Below are 18,326 nucleotides of genomic sequence, written 5' to 3'. Positions count from 1 at the left end.
ACTCCATATACAATTAAAATTTCTCAATTGGTGGATATAAATATTAAAATACAGCATTTTAGATGCAGGGCTTGCTACAAAAGTATGCTTTTTTTCAGGAATCTTTTCTTTTTCTCATGTACAAATGAATGCAAATTAACTTAATCAGTACAATAAATATACTTATCAGGTAGGATTTCTTTAAGAGATTGAGTGGCCTGACCTAAAATCAAGATTTGAATCCTGTAACACCTTAAAAATGAATAAGATTTCCAAGGTATAAGATTTCAAGAGTCAAAGCTTCCTTCATCAGATACCAGCATCAAGGGAATCCGACCAAGAGAGCCTTGATTCTTGAAAGTTTTTACCCTGGAAATCTTCTTAGTCTTTAAGGTGCTACAGGACTCAATTCTTGATCTCCTAATGCAGACTAATATGGCTGCCACCTGAAACTGATTTTATATAACAACCACATCATAGCTGTACTGCTTATCCTGGGATCATACATCTCTCTAATAATTCAGTAGGGAAATGAATGACCATAATGGTTGTGTAAAAGATAACGTTAGAGATGTGGCTGTGTAAATCTTTGCCCTGATTGCTTATGTGGCATAGCATTCAAGTTTTCCATTGCACAGGCTGTGTAGTTTTCAGAGATCTCCAGGCCATACCTGGAGGTTGGCAACCCTATTAAAAAGTTGCATTAGCAGCAATATATGGTTTCTTGAATTTTGTTCTTATGATTTAGTTAGTGTCAGAACTGGCATTTTCTCACAGCACAAACCAAATACGAACCCTGCAATTATCTATAATTGTCACAGTTCCATCAAAAAGAAGCCTCAGGTAGGCAAACTAACTAATCCAATTTACCAAGAGGCTGATTAATAGGTAGGATGGTGCTAAAAGCAGCTAGAGTTCCCTGGACACATCTGCTTCCTCTCGCACACTCCAATTTAATAATATCAACAAGCTGATGTGACAGCTGTTGATAGCAGGTAGACACAAAGGCATGCAAGGCAGAGACAGACAATGAAGAAAAGAAGATTTACTTGTTAATTAAAAGTTTCACCTTTCCCTTGAACTTTGTAGATAGTTTTTCATGGACATGTGATGGTTTTCTATTTCTTTTTAGTCTCCTAGTGTTGTTTATATGGATACTGCAGGAGAAAGTGGAAAAGATTAATTTATAGTATGAAAAATCTCGATCCATTTAGATTTTTAATTACCATTTATAAATCAACTGAAGCAAGAGTTGTTTTGTACTTTAGTTGTGTAAATGTCCCTCAACTGCTGGAATTTAGCGCCCCCCACCCCATATTTTGCCTGAGTTATGAATTCACTACATGACCATAGGAAAGAATCCAAACATGCTTCCATCTGCCACAGACTATGAATAAAGGCGCAGCCTACATGTAGAGGGAAATTCTAGATTTATCCATATCTCACTCTTTTTCCATGCTCATAGAGTCTTCTCATTTTATCCTCTGAACAATACTGTGAGATAGATGAGATCAATAAATGATGTTGGCTACTGATATAAACATTGCCGGCTGGATCCAGCCAGCTTTTCCACTGATTATAAAAAAGAGGACCTTCCCCGCCCCACCTTCCTACCCAAAAAGGCCAAGTTATGGGACCTGTGTATTGAAATCTCATGTGGGATGGGGCTGAAGGAAAGAGAACAGGGTAAATTTGAGTGAGACAGTGGCATGGCTCCAACCCTATGTTTAATTGTACTTCTCATGTCCACTGTCCTGTTTCACTGTAGTATCAGCTGGCCATATGATACATACTCCATGTTATCATTCAAAGGTATAATTAGAAGTTTTGATGGGATTTCAAAAACATAATTCTACATATATTGTCATGTGTCGTGCCAGATGAGAGGCCAACTCTCTGGGGAGAGTGTGACTAGTTCCCCAATCACTGTCAAAATTACTCATTTCTCCTCACTACCTAGTAGTCTTCCAGAGACTGCTAATGACTTACTCTATAAATAATTCCATCCTGTTTAGAATCTGAAAAAGAAGAAAATCAGGGCCTTTCCCCCCTTCTTTTGTAGGGTCGTTTCCGCTCTACATTCTAGGGTATATTTTTCTTAATCTTTCATGATTTTTAACACCCGAATCCATACACCTCTTCTCCTTCCATAGTAAATCCAGAATATTTTAGTTTTGTAGAGTGAAAAAAAAATCTCATAAAAATATATAGATAAACAAAGAGGGAGTTGCTGGCATGTCCCTTTATTTTATTTTATCTTATTTATATCAGTTATACCCCATATATCTCCCTCATGGGAACTCAAAGTAGCTCACATCATTCTCCTTTATTCTATTGTATCCTCACAGCATTCCTTGCTGAGAGGTTATGCTAAGAGTGTATGACTGGCCCAAGGCCACCCAGCAATCTTCCATGGCAGAACGGGGATTTGAACTGGGGCATCTCCCAAATTTGAGTCCAGTTTGAACCACTACACTGAACTGGCTTGTTGGTCAATATTGCTGCCAAGTTCTTCATATAGGATATGATCCTTTCTCTTCTACTGGTTTCCTTGCTCATTAACAATTTAAAAAGAGAATTTGAGCGAGAATTCTCAAAATTGTCTTTGAACTTTTAAGCAAAACTCTATCTACAAAACTGAGGATTTCATGTTCAAGAAATGGACAACATTTCCAAGCAACAGCTCATTTGTGTTGAGATAAGATTATAAGGGTCTAAAGAATATATTCACAGAAACTGATGAGCAGGAGGTAAGCAGCACTGGCACAGCTGACAGTGTGATCAAGCGCGCTTTCCAAGGAGTAATCTCCATTGGATAGACGGGTGTGATTCAGAGTAGACCTGCTTACGATTGCTCTCTCAGTGTACTGAAACAGCCATCCACTATTTTAGGATGTTGTGACAAAACTAAGTAGACAACACTGTATGGGAAACATTGGAAACTTCATCTGTGTGGGGAATTTTGTTATCCAGATGGTTTTGGTGTTCATAGTGCTTCTTCTGTTCCTGCATTATCCTTTTGGAAAGACACATTCTAGTATTTGCACCATGTATGATGATCCTATTCCTCATGAATTTTATCAGCCGGGACTCATTCTTTTGGGTCAGATCGTTGCTCACATCTTTGTATATCAACAAACGCCAGTTTTCAAGGAACAGCCCAAGCTGACATTGATCGGAGAACCTCTGTAAGGAATTCCATTTTCTCTTTCTGTAATCTGTTCAGACTATAGTAAATAAGACCAAAATGTTCAGTAGTACTTTATTTATTAGTTTATTTAGAACATTTGTATTCCATCTGCCTGCCCAGTTATGCCCTCAATGTAAAACAAAATTAACATCCAACTTCAAGAACAGAAGTTATGTTTGTGTAAACTAGGTATAGGTATAGGTATAGGTATAGGTATAGGTATAGGTATAGGTATAGGTATAGGTATAGGTATAGGTATAGGTATAGGTATAGGTATAGGTATAGGTATAGGGAAGGCAGCATGGTGTAGACTGATCTCATCGCATCTTCAAAGCTAAGCAGGGTTAGTACTTGGATGGGAGACCACCAAGGAAGACTGCAGAGGAAGGCAATGGCAAATCTCTTCCACTTGCCTTAAAAGCCACAGCAGGGTTCTCCATAAGTCAGTTATGACTTGATGGCCCTTAACACACACATAGATATAGATAATTTAAATATAGGAAGCAGCAGCTATTTCTTAGAGTTATAATGAAGAATGAGACTGCACTGTTTGTTCTTTCATAAATGACTTCTCTCATTGCAGTTCAGTTCCAAAGTACTATCAACATATCTTGGCTTTGGCATTTGCTATAAAAGAGATCAATGGGAATCCTATCCTTTTGCCAAACATCACTTGGGGTTTCCATATTCTCAGCAGCTACTACCTGCCAAGGATGACGTATAAGGCTGCTTTGAGCTTACTTTCCACACAACAAAAACATATCCCTAATTTCAAGTGTGATACCCCAAACAACCTTGTTGCTGTCATTGGGGGACACACCTCTGAAGCCTCGACCTACATGGCCACCATTTTAACCATTTACAAGATTCCACAGGTAGGCCATGCACGTGGAAATTTCAGAAATATAGCATAGAGTTGAATATTATCTTCCAGTTCATCTGAACATACATCTGCATTTTCTTTCAGTTCATTTATGGAACATTCCCCCCAGTGGAGGGGGGCAAAATGCTATTCCCTTCCTCTTATGAGATGGTCCCAAATGAAGCCGTCCAGTACATGGGGGTTGTCCGCTTACTTCATCATTTCAGATGGACATGGATTGGTCTTGTGGCTATAGACGATGACACTGGAGACAGGTTTTTGCAGACAATGGTACCTTTACTTTCACAAAATAGAATCTGTTATTCTTTCATACTAAGAACACCAAAAAAGACTTATATCGACGAGCTCTTAAACGTGTTTGTAATGACTCATAAACAATATCCAGTTCTTGTGGAGAGCAAAGCCAGTGTCTACTTTGTATATGGAGAGCCTACAACTCTTCAGATTTTGAGAATAATATTCTTTGCAGCAGAGATGTCTTCATTGCCACCTCTGCACAAAGTGTGGGTTGTTACTTCCTTTTGGGATTTTGAATCACTATCCTTTCAAAGGATCTGGGATATAGAAATGTTTCATGGTGCCCTATCCTTTGCAGTTCACTCAAATCAGCCACCAGGATTCCAAAAATTCCTTCAGGTCATAAGGCCTTCATGGGCGGAAGGAGATGGATTTATCCAAGAATTTTGGGAACGGGCATTTGATTGTCTACTGAACATTTCCAATGGTAATCAGGAGACTAAGACAACCTGCAGCGGGGAGGAGAATCTGGAAGACCTTCCGGGGATTTTGTTTGAAATGAGCATGACTGGCCACAGCTACAATATCTACAATGCTGTCCATGCTGTGGCACATGCTTTACATGCCATGTATAGCTCTGGATCCAGGCATAGAAGATTAGTGGAGGGAGAGAAGTTGGTGTCTTGGAACATTCAGCCATGGCAGGTAATTCCACCCTTAACTGTTTTTTGTTTAATGCAAGCTGGACCATCTTCCATAGCAGGTAGAGTCACCATCTTTCAACGTATAAACCTATGGGTATTCTGAGAAATGCTGTTTAATAGTTACCATGCATGCTTCTAGTCATGTAAACACTTCTTAACACTTGCTGAAACTAACTGTCTATATGTTATTGACTAATGCTAAAATACACGAGTCAGAGTTGTCAATTCTTTAACACCTGATGAAGGGCCATGCAAATGGATTTTGAAAGTAAAATATATTCAGCCACAATTGTCTGGTTCCATAGAGTATGTTATGCAAACAACCTTGGTTTCATCACTGTTCTGTCTCAACCTATGCATTACCTTGATTCGCTCATCCTTTGGGTTGACAATTTTTAGGAAAGCTTCCAAAATTCTACTTATCTGAATGTCTCTCTTGATTTTGGAGTTTCAAATAATCTTGTCTAGGTTTCAAAGCAGAAATATTGAATTATCATGAATTATATGACAACAATTACGAGTATACACAGAGAAAGTAAAAGCAAGAGAATAGCCATCTATTCTATAGGGTTTAAAAAAAGCAAGATCTTGATAAGTGTTACCATGTTAAATTGTGTGGTAGAAACTTTAATAACTTATTTCCCCTGTTTTGTCTTTTAACCTAGTTTCATCACTTCCTAAGAAGCATATATTTCAACAACAGTGCTGGGGATACTGTGCATTTTAATGAGTATGGGGAATTAGTTGAAATTTTTGATGTAATAAACTGGATAACTTTCCCAAATGCCTCATTTGTTAGAGTAAAAGTGGGAAGACTGGATCCACAGGCTCCTTTGGGCCAAGAGTTAACCCTGAATGTGAATCAGATTGTGTGGCACAAAAACCTCAAGCAGGTGAGAGAGAGAAGAAGATGCCTCGATCTGCAAAAGAATTAGAAATTCCCCATGTTAAATATTTCATAGTTCCAACAAACTAGTAAGTGTTGAATTTTGCAAGAAAGTATTTGGTGACTAAACCATGTCTGTTTTCACATGCCTGTAAACCACTGGAAAAGCGCATAAAACTCACACCACAGCGACTCCTTCATAGCATGATTTCCTGTCATGATCCCATTTAATGGTGCAATGACATCAGAAATTGCACTATTAAACAGGATCATGATGAGAAATCGCGCTATGAAACACTGCCATGCCAAGAGTTTTGCACAATTTTCCGCAGGCTTACAGGCATTGAAAACGGCCCATAGTTCCTTTCCTTATTGATAACCAATTATATTGGCGATATGACAACCTCTCCGTATGTACATTTTCTCCACCTGTACATGTTCAGTATTGCAAGAGAGATCACAATTACTTTTTCACTCTATCAGTCTCAGAAAGAAAGAGAGAAAGAAAGAAAGAAAAGAACAATTTTTTACTTCTTGCCTTATGACGAATGTGCATATGTAAATTAATAATAATCCTGTTCAAATCATTGAAGTGCACTCCAGCCTTAATCAACCTAAAATGAGGTGACTTCCCAATTATTTTCAATATTATCTTTGAAAAATAAACTGAGGGCCAAATTTCATCCCTGAAGTGCCATTGTCAGCTAGCCAAATATTTACATATTCTGTGCATGAATGGAGGAAAAAAATTTTAAAGCCCAGTGTCCAAGAGCTATGTGGGAATCAGTAATTTATCACATATGCCTCTATATTTTGCATTGTATGGAAAAATATTGCCAGCATCTTATATTTCAGGATCACAGTGTGAGCTCTTGGACGCTATCATTCCAAGTCATACCACTGCTCGTAGGTGCTCCATTGGTACCATGCCGTGGTTTGGATTTGACTACCTCTTCCTTTCTATCTCATTCAGTTTCCCTCCTCACTGGTGCTCCCATGTTGTGTGGCTTTTCTCAATGTGGATCCCACATTCCGCAGCCAGTCTTTAAAATATCCTCCCTGGTTTTTTTCTTCCAGCAGATCCAACCCTTTGTGTCCTAATTGCCTCTTATGTTTATGAACAGGTGCTGCCTATTTCTGTGTGCAATGACCACTGCCATCCTGGCTACAGAAAAAGAAGGAAGGAAGAAGAGGAATTTTGCTGCTATGATTGTGCTTCATGTCCAGAAGGGATGATCTCTGACCAGACGGGTAGGATTCATATCAGTCATATTCCATAACAGACAATGTTCAACAATATAAATGGAGGTTCAAATAATCAGAGACCCCCATAAAGTTCCAACTCATTGGATTTCAAGGCAAGAGATGAGCAGAAATGGTTTTCTGTTTCTTTCCTCTGCGTAGCCGTACCTGTCTTTTTTAATGGTTGCACTTTGAAGAAATCACGTGACTCTGGGTTATTACAGCTCCTACAGTTTTGATTTACTATTCCCAAAATCTATGCAATTAATGTGATAATTAACTCATACACAGTCCAAGCCTCCTTCAATTTGGTTTCAGATAAATGCAGGTTAAAGATGGTATGACTAACTAAATAAACATAGCCACCATCAAAATGTTCTGCTGCACTTATAACTAGAATATATAAATCTTTTATTTAGAACTACTTTGTAATGTGGGCTGGTTTTTAAATTTGTTTTAATGCTGTTTTAACTGAATTTATTTGATATAGTTATGTAAGCTGCTTTGAACACCTTTGGAAAAAGGTGGATAAGAAAAGTTTCCTTTCAGAAATGTCATAATGAAATAAATGAGATGCAGTGATATTCTATTCCATTGAAAATTAATTAAAATGGCTTTTATGCCCACAATACTAAAAAAAAAAAAAGTGAAATTATCGGGTAAAAAATCCCAATGTTAAACATTTACCATGAAAAACTTGGCTAATGAGAACACTGAGGGCCAAGCTACACATGACGAATGACACTTGAACGGCAAGTGTATTTCTCCCTGTTCACTTGCCCTCCACTCAATCCACTTGCTGTTCAAGTGTCATTCGTCATGTGTAGCTTGGCCCTCAGAAGAAGGAGACAGCACTTCCCTCCACAACATTTGGACCCTGGAAACACAATGTCTATTAGATAGATTTTTAATAGTATGATTTACCTTGACTGTATGTTTTAATGAGATTGTATATTGTTACCTGTCTGGTCTTTGACCATATTAAACATTGATTGATACAGCATAAAAATATGAAATCTTAAAAAAAAAAATCTGGGGATTAACGCTTCCAAAATGATAGAAACAACTCCTGTAGCTTAAAAAATGCCTATTGAGCTCTCATTGCAGCCAACTGGCCCTGCACAACTGGCCCAGGCCTGGCACCATCAACTGCACAACTTGACCTGACCTAGCAGTGGCCACCGTACAACTGGCTAAACATAGGGCCAAGCTACACATGACGAATGACACTTGAACGGCAAGTGGATTGAGTGGAGGGCAAGTGAACAGGGAGAAATACACTTGCCGTTCAAGTGCCATTCGTCATGTGTAGCTTGGCCCTTAGTCTTCTGACAGCCACTATACAGCTGAACCTTCCCCATGTTCACATTAGAGTTAGAGAATAAGGCAAAATGTGGCTTGCTAAAGACCAGTTGGAGATTTCATGGCTGAAAGAATTCTGAATAAGGGACTTTCCAGCTCACAACCAAAACTTCTTTAAAGTAACATGCTACAATGTACAAACTTATATGGAACAGACAAACAAACAAACAAAAAGAAAACCCTTACTTGGTGGTCCAGTTTATGGGACTATTTTCTCCAGATGTTGGATGCAAAGCATTGAAATGTTTCTATAACTCCTCCTTTTTCAGATTTTTTCTAAATTGGTAAATATGTGAGTATTTCTTCCTATATTACATATAAACCTGAAAGAAGTTCCAAGATTGCATAAAAAAATCTGAAATCTTAAAAAAATGGGGATTAACACTCCCAAGATAATAGAAAAAACACTTGTAGCTTTAAAAAAAAAGAATGCTCATTGAGCTCTCATTGCAGCCACTGCACAACTTTATTTGGCCTAGGAGTGACCACCATGCAACTAGGGCTGGCCCAACTTAGTCTGCTGGCAACCTCTATACAACTGAAGCCTCCCCATGTTCACATTGGAGAGTATGGGGAAATGTGCCTTCCTAAAGACTAGCTGGGGAGTTCATGGTTGAATGAAGTCTGAATAAGAGACTTCCCAGTTCACAACCAAAACTCATAGATACTTCTCTAAAGAAACATGCTACAATTTACAACCTCATTTAGAACAGCAATCCCCCCACTCAATTATCATTTGCTAGTCCAGTTTATGGGACTATTTTCTCCTAGATGTTAGATTCACAGCATTGAAATGTTTCTATAACTCCTCCTTTTTCAGATATGGATGAGTGTGTCAAATGTCCAGAAGAGCTCTATCCCAACAGCCATCACAACCAATGCCTCCCCAAGATTATAGCCTATCTCTCATATGATCAACCACTCGGGTTCATCTTAGCTATGTCGGCTATTGCTTTCTCTTTGATCACAGCTTTGGTGTTTGGCACCTTCATGCAGCACAAGGACACTCCCATTGTCAAAGCCAACAACCTGAGCCTCACCTACATTCTCCTTATCGCCCTCCTTTTTTGCTTCCTGTGCTCTTTACAGTTCATTGGAAAGCCTGAAAGAGTCACCTGTCTTTTCCGACAAACTGCTTTCGGCATTGTCTTCTCTGTGGCCCTTTCCAGCATCTTGGCCAAAACCATCACTGTGATTCTGGCCTTCACGGCCACCAAACCTGGATCCAAGGTGAGGACATGGATGAGGAAAAAAATGGCAAATTCTATTGTCTTCTCCTGCTCCTTTATACAAGCAGGTATATGTACTTTTTGGCTCAGTACTTCCCCTCCATTTCCAGATATTGACATGCATTCAACGAATGAAGAAATAGTATTGGAATGCAACGAGGGCTCAGTGTCTATGTTTTACTGTGTCTTGGGCTACATGGGCTTCCTGGCCATTGCCAGCTTCACTGTGGCTTTCCTGGCCAGGAAGTTGCCTGACAGTTTCAACGAAGCCAAATTTATCACTTTCAGCATGTTGGTCTTTTGCAGTGTTTGGATATCCTTTGTTCCAACCTATCTGAGCACCAAAGGAAAATATATGGTGGCCGTGGAGATCTTCTCTATCTTAGCCTCTACCGCTGGCTTACTGGGATGCATTTTTTCTCCCAAATGCTACATCATTATTCTGAGGCCTGAATTAAATAAGAGGGAGCAGTTAATAAAGAGAAAAAAATGAATGGATTTCTCTTCGAATTTTCTTATGTCTTGCCTTCTTAACATTTCAATCATGAGGAATTCCGTGATCAGAAAATTGCTATAGTTAGGACTTCTTGTAGGTAATCATTAAGGTTGCCAGGTTTCCTGCTATGCAAATAGTAAAGAGGCAATTACAGGTATGGATAGCAAAAAAAGACAACGTCCCTGTAATACAGATTAACACAAAAATAACAATTGACAAATAGAATATACAGCAGTAAACGCTGACTAATTTAAATCGCCCCTATGTTCGGGCAATAAACATATGAATACACAAATTAGCAAACAGAACGAAATGTATTGGAGCTAGAACATCCTAGCTCAGTCATACAAACATATGTACACTAATTACAATTTGCAATAAAAGTTGCCAATTAGCAGATATCCAAGTGTAAAGTCTTTGCAAAAATATATGAATGGCTTAGCTCAAGAGCAGATATCCGAATACAAAGTCTGTGTACTGCAGTTTCGACAGCTGGAAAAGGGGGCATTCCCAACTTCTCCCTGGGAAATCCTGAATTGATTAAAGCTTCCGACAAGATTCTGGTTGTTGTCCTGTTTCGTAATCCTCTTTATTACAGGAAATTAGGTCATTTTGCATCCCAGAACTCACCAGCCAGTGACCAAGCATTATTTGTGGTTGTGAATCTGAGTGCTGGGACACAAAATGACCTAATTTCCTGTGATAAAGAGGATTACAAAACAGGATTTCCCAGGGAGAAGTTGGGAATCCCCCCTTTTCCAGCTGTCCGTACAGAGGTACACAGACTTTGTATTCAAATATCTGCTCTTGAGCTAAGCCGTTCATATATTTTTGCAAAGACTTTACACTTGGATATCTGCTAATTGACAACTTTTGTTGCAAATTGTAATTAGTGTACATATGTTTGTATGACTGAGCTAGGATGTTCTAGCTCCAATACATTTCGTTCTGTTTGCTAATTTGTGTATTCATATGTTTATTGCCCGAATTTAGGGGCGATTTAAATTAGTCAGCGTTTACTGCTGTATATTCTATTTGTCAATTTTTTGTGTGTGTTAATCTGTATTATGGGGACTTTATCTTTTTTTGTTAGGTTTCCTGCTGTAGCAGGAGACCTCCCACTAATCTGGTTCATTGTCTGTTAGAAACTGAAGCACTTGTGAGGGGGAATGGGAGAAAGGTTTGTGAGCTGACGTTGCACTGGCACGCTAACATCGTTTCTGGTGTTCGTTATAATTCCATGATAGAGTTTTTGAAAAATTCTAGAGCATTCCATGATGTCATCTCCGGTTTTCACTGGAAGTGATATCAATGCACCAACATCATGCTGGCACACCCATCCCCATCCCATTAAATGCTGCCAAGGTTGCCAGCTCTAGCCAAGTAACCCATTATCATCAAATCACGAATAAAAACATCCATTCAAAATCCATCTCTTGCTTTCAAGTTGACCATAATAATTGTGGACACCCCATTCTTTTGAATGGAACAGGAGGCATCCACTTGATCAGGCCAGAGGATATTTGAAAGCCCAAAAATAATTCGTGAAACCTAACTAGCAAAACCTTAAATGATAGCAACAATCACACACCAATAAAGAACGTATTTGTAATTTAATCATATACTATTATTACCCAACAAAACTCTTTTGAACATAATATGCACGAATGAGACACACAAAAGCCACCACAGCCACTTCAAAACTACATACAATATGTACTCAGAGGCTATAATTTAAAGTGCTGTGTGCTTAACCTTGCTATAGAGAAATAAACATTTACTATCAATACAATTCATCATATATATAATTATAACAATTGTTCATTTAAGCACAAAGCCTTTCGAGGCTTTGTGCTTAAATGAACAATTCTGCTTCAGCACCTTGCACTTTAACAACATTGTTATAATTATATTGTCAGGCCCAGACTGCTTTCTTATGTGCCTTTGCTTAACCGACTCCATTTTTAATCCTTTCAGTGTTTAAGTGCTCTCTTCCAGGTGCCAAGGTTCCCAGGCAGCTATCTCACAGAAACGGATTGTTTTGGCTACCGACGTTCCACCAAGAACCGGCCTTGGGAAGTTTCCGCGCTTCTGGCTTCAAAGGGGTTGTTTTGAGAACTGTGGGGGGAGGTTGGGCCTACTGTGATCTGTTACTCTGTTCCTCATGCTTTGCCTTTCATTGGTAACAATGCATATGTACCATCCTGGATTTTGTATTCAGGCTCGTGGACTATAATGAACTAATTCTTCAGTAAAAGCCTTTTGGAAACAATGGACTGTTGTCTAATTGCAGGAGGTAGTCTGGAGTAAGAACGTTATCTAGCCACAAGTCTGACATTTTGTTACCAATCAAATTTTCCAATGCCTAAGCCGGATCAGACGGAATCCAAAGCTGTCCCGGTCAGGGATCCTTTGTTTGACCCGTATGCCTCCCCCGGCTCTCAAGGCTCGGACTCTCAAATACCTGCACCGAGGGAGAATAACTCCTCGGTTACAACGATCTATACCCTTGCTCCAAGCAGGGCTGATACTCAGCCTCGGGCCACAGCTCTCCCACTGCTGTCGTTGCCTACCCCGACACAGTGGGGTGCGAGACCAAGGGAAACGAGGGATAGGAGGGCCAGCGCGATGTTCACGCATTTACAGCTGGATAGTCGGCGTAGCCTGGAATCCATCCCCGAGCAAACTGGTGATCAACCTTGGCTATATTGGAATAGGTCGACCGAACAATCGGAGTGGGACACGTCCCGCCGTGGCACCCTGAGTTGGGATTATGCGGAAGTCGCCCCGTGGTCGGGGCAACAAGAAGTAAGTGAGCACCAGTGGGTGCAACTGCAGAGCAGAACGATAGCCATTGACTCAGGGATTTCGGCAATCACCGGCCTGACAAAAGGAGTTTTAGCCGCGAGGTCCCAAGAGGAGCGAGGAGACGAGACACCCTTGCCTTGGCAGCAAACGCTCACCACAGGATCGCGGACTGAAACTAGGCAAACCTCGCAGACTGCCGGAGCTGCTGAGGGAGAAGAAACTATGGATAGAGTGCAGCTTTTGGAAAACAGACTCATAAATATGGAAGAAAGTTTGGCTAGTGCCGTCCACCTGCTGTCAGTGCTAGTTGCGGGGGACAGCGGTCGTGATCGGCCCGCTGGATTACCAGACATCAGTCAGAGTTTGGCCAACCTTCAAACGCTCCTACCTCGGCCGGGGGGTCCTGTTCAACCCTGGCCGCAGCAGCCACCAGAGACGGGAGATGATGACTCGGTTACCGGAGAAGGACCCGGCCCAGATAACCCGTGTCAAGATGATTCCCATCCTGACCAACCGGTCAGACCAGGTGACGATGGGACCAGTGGAGGGGGTGACGGGCCGCAGCCGGGAGATCCCCGTCCCACCACTCCTACCAACAGCGGGGGAGAACCGCTACAGCCGGCGGCCCCGCTTCTCCCTCCAACCACGACGCAAGCGGACCAGCCGGTAGCCCCTCCACCTACAACGCAAGCGAACCAACCGCCAAGCATACCAGGGACGGGACCAACGCCAGGGCCTCGAGGGGATACGGTACCTCTCCAACCCATTTCTCCCCATCCGCTACCATTACGGCTGGCCCCTCATCAGCCGCTGCCTAGAGGGGAACCAGCACCCGTTCGGCCAATGCGACCTATGCCGAGAGGACTCCCCCAGCCGCTTCCGGGAGTGCCTCCACCGTGCCAGCCGCAACCGTACCAGCCGCAACCGTACCAGCCGCAACCGCACCCGCAGCAACCTCTACCACAGCTGCCGCCAGCTCCACGACAACCCCCTTTACAACTCAGCCCACTCGATGTCTATCCAATGCCGGCACCGGCCCCTCGACAAGACCTTCCAATGGGTTGGGTCAAGTTGGATGCTACGTTCGATGGGGACCCTTCCAAATTGGGATTTTTTCTAGTACAAGTAGTGCAATTTTTTAATCGTTGGGGGCATCTTTTCGGAAGTGAAGCTAGTCAAATCGAACATCTGGGGTCACGTCTTCAAGGCAAAGCAGCTGACTGGTATGTAGGACTGTATAACGTGGGGGCCCCTGAGTTAGATACACTCCAAGGGCTGGTAGACGTAATCCGAGCTCAATATGAGGATCCCCTAGAAGAAACCAGAGCCCGAACAGAATTGTAGGCTATCAGGCAAGGCAGCATGTCGGCTAGAGACTATGCCGCAAAATTCCGACAACTCGCTGCCAAATGCCCAAGGTGTGAGGAATCCACCAAGATTATCATGTTTAAACAGGGTTTAGATTGCTGGACAGAGCTTTAATGCAAGATAATCCTCCTACGCTGTTAGGGTGGATACAATTGACCTGTGAAGTAGAAAACCGTCTGATGGAAGTTCGTTTGGTGGAGCAACACCAACAACCTCCGGGCCAAAGACGCTCCTCCACTCCTGCTCGAGGGAGCCGGGGGGCTGGCTACGCTATCCGTGGAGCGAGAGATGCTAGATGGCAACAAGGATTGTGTTTGCAGTGTGGACAAAGTGGTCATTTTGCAGCGCAATGTCCTTATCGGCCTGTGCAAAGACCTCTGCTCCAATTCAGACGCCCAGCCCCCGCTGCCTACCCGGCGCCACCGCGCCCTACCCCAGCCCCCAGAACGGCAAGAGGTAGGGGAGCGCCGAGAAGAAATCCCCCTGAGAGGGGGCTAGAACTGGAAGAAGTTATGGAATATGATCCAACGGCGATGGCGGGAGGGGAGAATCCAGAAAGCCCCTCCTCGGGAAACGAAATGGATCTGTCGTGAAAGGACCCAAACGGCAGATCAAACCTCAGTCAGTTCCGGTTTCGAACCGACCGTATGGGTCCATACTCTTCATACCAGTGACTTTAGTGAATTCTGACAGAAAGATGCACATCCGGGTACAAGCCCTCATTGATTCGGGCTGCTCTAGAGACATTATTGCACCAGCCTTGGTAAACGGACTAGTACTCCCTGTCAAAGAATTAGACATACCGGTCATTTTCGAGCAAATGGATGGCACTAACATGAATCCAGTGACTACAGAAACCATGCCAATCATCACAGGCATGGGGCAACATTGGGAAAAAAGATCTTTCGTTATTAGTGCCACCGCAAAGTACCCCTTGATCCTGGGGAGCCGGTGGTTATGCGATCATAACCCCTACATCAACTGGGCAGAGGGAAGCATCACATTCACCCATGAGTCATGCAAAAGTCATCGGTGGGATCAAAATTGGGGGAAAGATCCAACCACAACCGAACCGGCTCTCCTCTCCCAGGAAGAAATCAACCTAATACCCAAACAATACAGGGCGTACACCCAAGCCTTCACAGAAGAAGAAGCCAACTCGTTACCTCCTCACAGGAGGACAGACTGTGCTGTGGAAATTTTACCTGGCGCCTCGCTGCCCAAAGGCCGCCTATACCCTATGAGTCCCAACGAAAGAGAGGAGCTCCGCAAATTCATCGACCTCAACCTTCAAAGAGGATTTATTCGGCCAGCTAACAGTCCCCATGCAGCGCCAGTACTTTTTGTAAAAAAGAAAGATGGGGGCTTGAGATTATGCACGGACTTTCGAGGTCTTAATGCGGTCTCTTCCAGCAATGCCTACCCTATTCCGCTCATAAGAGATCTACTCAACGTCGTGGCTCAAGGTAAGATCTTTACGAAATTAGATTTGAAAGATGCTTACTTTCACGTTCGTATTCGAGAGGGGGATGAATGGAAAACGGCCTTCAACACATCACTCGGCCAATATGAATACTTAGTTATGCCTTTCGGCCTGGCCAGAGCCCCCTCAGTTTTCATGTCCATGATTAATGAGGTACTGCATGAATTCCTCTATAAAGGTGTAGTGGTGTATCTGGATGATGTGTTAATTTATTCAGAAACTGAAGAGGAACACGTAGAACTGGTAAAGAGAGTCTTAACCACCCTCATGAATAACCAGTTACCTATTAAACTCTCCAAATGTGAATTTCACAAAACGGAACTCACTTACTTGGGCTATTGTATTTCTAGGGAGGGTTTGAAAATGGATCCAAGTAAAATACAAGCAGTACTAAATTGGCAAACCCCCACAACCCGCAAAGAATTACAATCCTTCTTGGGCTTTGCCAACTTTTATAGAGAGTTCATTGCAAATTTCGCCCAAATCACACTCCCCCTAACTGAACTGTTGAAAACCAAAGATAAGGGGGACCAAGCCAAAAAACCAAGTGCAAAACTGGCTTGGACGGCGGAATGCCAAACGGCGTTCGATCACCTTAAAACGCAGTTTGTATCAGAGCCCGTTCTACAACACCCCGACGAAAGTCGCCCGTTCATAGTACAGGTCGATGCCAGCGACACGGCAATTGGGGGTGTACTGCTACAGCGGGGGGCGGATGAAAAGCTCAAACCCTGCGCCTTTCTTTCCAGGAAATTTTCAGAATCGGAAAGGAATTGGAATGTATGGGAGAAAGAAGCCTTTGCTGTAAAAGCGGCTCTCACTACCTGGAGACATTGGTTAGAAGGAGCCCGCCATCCGTTCGAAGTCTGGACGGATCATAAAAATTTAGAAGCCCTGCGCAGCCCTCGCAGGCTAAACACCAAACAACTAAGATGGGCGGAGTTTTTCTCTAAATTTGATTTCACATTGAACTTCCTCCTTGGGAAAACCAACTTCTTGGCGGACGCTCTATCACGCATGCCCCAGCACAAAAGCAAAAGGGAAGAGACAATAGACACAGTCTTCTCACCTACGCAATTAGGGGGCGTGGTGACAACATGCAGCCGCACCACCCGCTTTCCCCAACCCGACCAGGGATGGAGAGAAAAATTAAAAGCTGAAGTGGAAAAGGAGGGGGAAGATGTGCCCAAAGACAAACTGCAACAATCCGATCAGGGGGAATGGCTCTGGGGAGATCGCTTCTATGTACCCAAAAGCTTAAGGAAAGAAGTGTTACAACGCTGTCACGATGCTCCCACAGCGGGACATTATGGGTACTTAAAAACACTTCATTTGGTACAACGCCAATTTTGGTGGCCGGGCATGCGCAAGGACATTTCACAATATGTAGCGTCTTGCCCCATCTGTCTCAGCGCCAAATCCCGAAAAGGAAAACCTCCGGGACTCCTACAACCCCTAGAAACGCCAAACCGACCGTGGGAAATAATTTCCATGGACTTTATCACAGACTTGCCCCCCTCCAAGGGACACAATTGTATCTTAGTCGTGGTCGATTTATTCTCCAAGCAAGCCCATTTTATACCCTGTACTACAATTCCTTCAGCTAGAAAGCTAGCCGACATCTTTATAAAAAACATTGTAAAAATACATTCTTTTCCATCCAAGGTGATCTCGGATCGCGGCGGACAGTTCGTTGCCAACTTCTGGCGGGAGCTTTTACAACTACTGGGTATTGAACAAGGTCTGAGTTCAAGCCATCACCCAGAAACAGACGGACAGTCAGAAAAAACAAATCAGATATTAGAACAATTTCTGCGCTGTTATATTAATTTCCAACAGGATAATTGGTTTGATTTGCTCCCCTTGGCAGAATTCTCGTATAATAACAGCGTGCACGCTTCTATGGGAGAAACTCCCTTCAAAATCGTCTATGGCTTCCACTTCAAGCCCTTCCCATTCGAGGCGCTTCCTCCCCCTACTACAGCCTCCAACGACGTCACCGAATGGTGGGGGGAAGCAGCCCAACAGTGGACGCAGATTAAGAAACATCTCATCAAAGCCAAACAGGATTACAAAAAATACGCCGACCGCCACCGCGCGGCAGAATGGGAATTACAACCGGGTGATCTGGTCTACCTTTCCACAAAGAATTTGAAAACAACCCAAACCAGCCGCAAGCTAGCGTTGAAATTTTTAGGACCGTTTCCTGTTCGCAAAGTAATCAACAAAGTGACTGTTGCTCTAAATCTGCCAAAGAATCTTCGTCATGTACATGATACCTTCCATGTAAGTTTGTTGAAAAAAGCCCCTCCTGCTGATCAATGGCACACTCGTGCACCTCCAATCCCCACTCTGATCGATGATCAAACCCACTATGAAGTTCAACAAATACTGGACTCTAAAATACAAAGAAATCAGTTGTTTTATCTCATTAGGTGGAAGGACTTTGACTCTGGGTT

The 18,326-nt window shown here is 42.6% G+C and overlaps 1 protein-coding gene across 1 annotated transcript; it reads left to right on the top strand.

The window, feature by feature from the left end:
• Window positions 1-3,027: 3,027 nt before the first annotated feature.
• Window positions 3,028-10,205, top strand: LOC129339741 (vomeronasal type-2 receptor 26-like). The gene is made up of 5 exons (XM_054994324.1): window positions 3,028-3,167; window positions 3,753-4,044; window positions 5,659-5,886; window positions 7,004-7,130; window positions 9,304-10,205. Exons 1-5 carry the CDS (start codon window positions 3,028-3,030, stop codon window positions 10,203-10,205), a joined length of 1,689 nt encoding a protein of 562 aa, XP_054850299.1.
• Window positions 10,206-18,326: the final 8,121 nt, after the last annotated feature.

The sequence above is a fragment of the Eublepharis macularius genome, chromosome 12 (assembly GCF_028583425.1).
Source record: "Eublepharis macularius isolate TG4126 chromosome 12, MPM_Emac_v1.0, whole genome shotgun sequence".
NCBI classification, from domain to species: Eukaryota; Metazoa; Chordata; class Lepidosauria; order Squamata; family Eublepharidae; genus Eublepharis; species Eublepharis macularius.
The sequence above is the reverse complement of the archived record's forward strand: the minus strand, read 5'-3'. Positions and strand labels throughout refer to the sequence as shown.